General features: G+C 39.3%; 1 protein-coding gene across 1 annotated transcript; it reads right to left on the minus strand.

The window, feature by feature from the left end:
• Positions 1 to 831: 831 nt before the first annotated feature.
• On the minus strand, positions 832 to 3,668 carry LOC149413786 (uncharacterized). The gene is made up of 4 exons (XM_089644554.1): positions 3,337 to 3,668; positions 3,134 to 3,264; positions 2,747 to 2,910; positions 832 to 2,089 (listed from the first exon to the last, which is right to left on the minus strand). Exons 1-4 carry the CDS (start codon positions 3,493 to 3,495, stop codon positions 1,599 to 1,601), a joined length of 945 nt encoding a protein of 314 aa, XP_089500680.1. The 5' UTR covers positions 3,496 to 3,668; the 3' UTR covers positions 832 to 1,598.
• Between the last annotated feature and the right edge of the window lie 485 nt (positions 3,669 to 4,153).

Here is a 4,153-nt window from a genome sequence, read left to right on the forward strand (position 1 = left end):
CTTGATGCTCGGTCATTCTCTCCACATGACCTAGCCACCGAAGTCTTCCCAGTTTTATGAACTTTGTGACGTTTAGCTCCTTAGACAGAGTATAGAGCTCATTGTTATAACGTCTGCGCCAAAATCCATTTTCTAGAACCGGTCCGAAGATGTGCCTCAAAATTTTCCTTTCAAAAATGTCCAGTGCTCGCTCATTCTTCTTAGTTAGAACCCACGTCTCGGCTGCGTACGTAAGCACTGGTCTAATTAGTGTTTTGTACACTAATACCTTGGTGGTTCTGGAAAGCAGTCTGGATTTTCTGGATTACGTCTTCTACGGAAAAATATTTTTGTATGGGAAAAAAAAGTTATTTGTCCTTTTTACTTCTACCATCTTGTAGAATCACCTCCCAAAGTTAGCACTCCACCCCGTGACCCCTTGTATGTGAAATTTTACTACATATAAAAGAAACATCCAAAAACTAGTGGCGGCTCATGACTAGGGAGTACTGAGTGCAATATTTAAAAAAATGGTGGCAGTGTTAATATTTTTTTTAAATTTGTGCAGTGCATTGACAAACTGAAATTTCCTGAAAATATTATTTTTAGATAAAAAACCGAATTTACGAAAAAAAAATCGTTTTGGTCTAAACATCAATAATGTTGTGTTCTTCAAACAGCACTGTATCACACTCGAAAGTCACGATCCCCCACTGCAAAAAATACAATGAAAACCCTGCAGAACTTAATTATTAATGGTACAGGTCACAAAGGACGTAATCTGTCAGTCCCATTGCCTAATTAAAAAAATAAAAATAGAAATAATAATGATAATATCGATTTGGGAGTGGTTTCATTCAATTCAGCACTAATGTTTTGACAGTTTTTTTAAATTTTTTATGTGACACCTTAGAGAGCACTCCTGTCTGTACAGTGTAAAGGCATGATAACTATTTCGCCACCCAGTGGGCAGCGTTGTGAGGCAGGTTAAGGTAGGAGCTGTAGGAAGGGGTTTATTAATGCGGGTCTTGAAGAGGCCCGGATTATATGAAGGAGAAACAGATGATAGCTCATTCTACACACGAGCTGTCTTACACAAAAACGAATCGAAGAAACGGCCCATTCTCATGAAGCCAACATCAACTGTGAACAGATGTTTGGCTCGTGTAGGTCGAGTATCACGCATGTGCACCGGGGCCAATGATGCCAGTTCTTTAGAACAGACTCAGCATGCCCACATTGCGTCTGTGCATTAGAGATAGCAATAGGTCTGTTAACCCTTGATTGTCAATCAGACAGACCGCCCTCCTTTGCACAGAATCAGGTATTGTGGGGCTCCAGCCCAGAGGTGGCTCCCAAATTCAATTGTTAGTGGAGCTGGTCAAGGGCGATGTGTTAGGTATTATCAGCGCCTTGGCAACTCAGCGCCCGGAGCGGACTGCTCCAATTGCGCCTGCAAATGGCCAGGCCCTACATTGGAGTGATCAAAGATCTCCATGCGGTGCAGGACTGTGAGGAATGGAGGAACCTTGTTCACTAGAGAAATTGAAGTGGGAATCGCAATCCTCAGCAATGGGTCAACAACTAAAGAAGAAAGTGGCTCTAACGCATCTTCTACCTTACTGCGCATGGAATCCTTCATATTTGAAGATCATCTGCGGGTTGGTCTGATAGTTGTGTTGATTGACATGATGCATATGATGTTGATGAGGGTGTGACAGCATGTGCGGTGCCATGCCCACATTGGTAGCAGCATAGTTCTGGGGGTCAGGCTGATGCTTGCCATGGAGAGGCAGCGACGGATTCACAATTTGCGATATCTGCTGCGGCTGTTGTCTGTTGTGATATTTATTACTAGGGTAGGATAGGTAGTGTTGCAAGGCAGAGAAGGGAAGAGATGTGGGTGTGTCCGGGTAGGGGTACGCAGGGGGAGGGCAGGAAATCATGTTGTTGGTTGTTATGGCGACTTGTTGTTCTATTTCCATGTGTTGTTGATGTTGCTGTTGCACCTCTTGTTGGGGTTTTTGTTGTAGCAGTTTTTCTGGTTTATGCAGCTGTTGTTTTGGTGTTTGCAATGATGGAGTTTCAATATCAGGACTGGAGTATTTTCCTAGAATGTCAAAAGTTTTGTTTACAGCTGAACATGAACACAATTCTTCTTCTATGGTATGGTTGGGGATAGTTGGTGGAGGTCAAAGTGGGATGCTGAGATTATTCAACCAGCTGACGGCACCGGGAGTCACTTGGTTCAGCACTGATGTGCCACAGGGAAACCTAATGAAGGGGAGATTCTTTTATGATGTGTTATGTTATTTTAATATGTCCACATTCTCACAATTCAGAATCCCTGGCCCCATTTATGTATCATATATGCACAACGGTTGTGACTGCACCGGATGCGGTTTAGTGAGGTCCACGTCTTCTGAGGGAGAGAAAACCCTGGCAGTTTAATAGCTGGATCTTAATAGTTACAAAGAACACAATTAAAATGAACTATGAACTGGATAATCTAAATGAGATTTGTAATATTCCGAAGGTCCCAAAGACTGCAATGAAACTAACTAGACATATTGAAAGAATGCCAGATGATAGGATACCAAAAATGATGGCTGTGCAGGTGCTCCGATGGAAGTGGCCCAGAGGCAGATGGAGGAAGAGATGGAAAAAACTGAGTGGAAGTGGATTCAAGAAGAACGAGAAGGAGAATCCCACCTTGGGATGTAGCACCGTGATGACTATGAAAATACAATAGATAAAATTTAATTACCACTTTGATTTTGTGCATTCCCGTTGGTATGTTTGATGTGGAGGTCTTCTTTGAGAATTTTGATAAGGGTAGTTCTTGGAAGGGCTAACTGCTCGGCCCTCGCTCGAAGGGATAGTCCAGGGCATTGCTGCAGGGAGGCCTCTACCGAAGGGATGTGAGCTTTTCTGTACATTATAAATATTTCATTTATTTTATTTGCGAGTACTCCCAACTACTTGGAGCTAGTGGGACTATGGGTTTTGTTGTAAGATGAGAAGGAGGAAGCTTGGTAAGTGTCTGGCTATTCATAACTGGTTTCTAAACAGGATATTGCCATTTCAAACAAAGTTTCGACTTTAAATTGCGATATTTCACGATTTAGAGGACTACTTATAATGATGGTGATACCTTCTGCATGGCCTGCCCGATCTCTTGGCATCCATGACCTTCCCCGTCGAGAATAGTTTCTTCTCCCAAAAGTAGAGGGTGTTCTTAGTGGGTGCAGCTTTGCCAAATCTTTTCCTAAAATTTATTTTAATCTAAGAAAATAAAAATGAATTAGTAAATTCATAAAAATAATAACTTATTCAATTGATATCGATATTCATTACTTGAGCTATTGATGTCTTGTCAAACTTTCTCTCGTGAACCCAAACGGCTGAAACAAGCCGTTCTTCAATGGAAAAATTAGACGTATCCACGTCTCCTTTCTCTTCTGATTTGCATTTTCTTTTTTCATTTTTCTTTTCTTTGTCGCAATTTAATGACATAAAGTGAAATTTAGTCGGAAAATGAATAGAATTTTAATTCAGTTAAACACAAATTGAGCATTTTATAATAATTTTTCATTTATCTTTGTTAATTTCATATCGTACAAATTGAATCATTTGCGAATGTTTAGAAGTTTGAAACGGTTCTGTATAATGTACAATACAGAATTATTATGAATAATTCATAGCATGATATTTTTCCTTCAGGATAAAAAGAGTTGCAGAAAAAACTGGAATATATTGTTAGAGGTTAATATTATAAATATTAATCGGTGTATTGTTTGAAACTCAAACTGAAAACTGAATAAACAAACTCTTTTCAAAATGTCAAAAAGTGAAAGATAAAATGCAGAGATAAAAATATTTTAAATCCAGTTTTACAGTTCAGTTCAGTCTTTAGTGACTAGTGATGGGCATACTCGAAATATTTGATATCGGAATATCAGGTTTCGAAATATTGCAATAACCGGTTGAGGTATTGAATTGATCGTTGAAATCATCGAGATCCTCTTGAGACACTGGAACCTCTGTTATTTTTTTCCTGAATTTATGAACTGTTTTTTACTTCTATGCAGCAATGCGCTAATGAAATTTCTCACCGTATTTTTTTTAAAATTATCTATTCTACTTTAATGACATGCAAATAAAATAATTTTTA

The sequence above is a fragment of the Hesperophylax consimilis genome, chromosome 21 (genome assembly GCF_061612785.1).
Source record: "Hesperophylax consimilis isolate HC1 chromosome 21, BYU_Hcon_1.0, whole genome shotgun sequence".
Taxonomy (NCBI): domain Eukaryota; kingdom Metazoa; phylum Arthropoda; class Insecta; order Trichoptera; family Limnephilidae; genus Hesperophylax; species Hesperophylax consimilis.

Excerpts from the sequence above, each read along its gene's own strand:
- LOC149413786 (XM_089644554.1), bottom strand. The coding sequence starts at position 3,495 with ATGTCATTAAATTGCGACAAAGAAAAGAAAAATGAAAAAAGAAAATGC. Across the intron at positions 3,265-3,336 it reads ACAAGACATCAATAGCTCAA|ATTAAAATAAATTTTAGGAA; the intron begins GTAATGAATATC and ends TTATTTTCTTAG. Across the intron at positions 2,911-3,133 it reads TCGGGCAGGCCATGCAGAAG|AAAAGCTCACATCCCTTCGG; the intron begins GTATCACCATCA and ends TATAATGTACAG.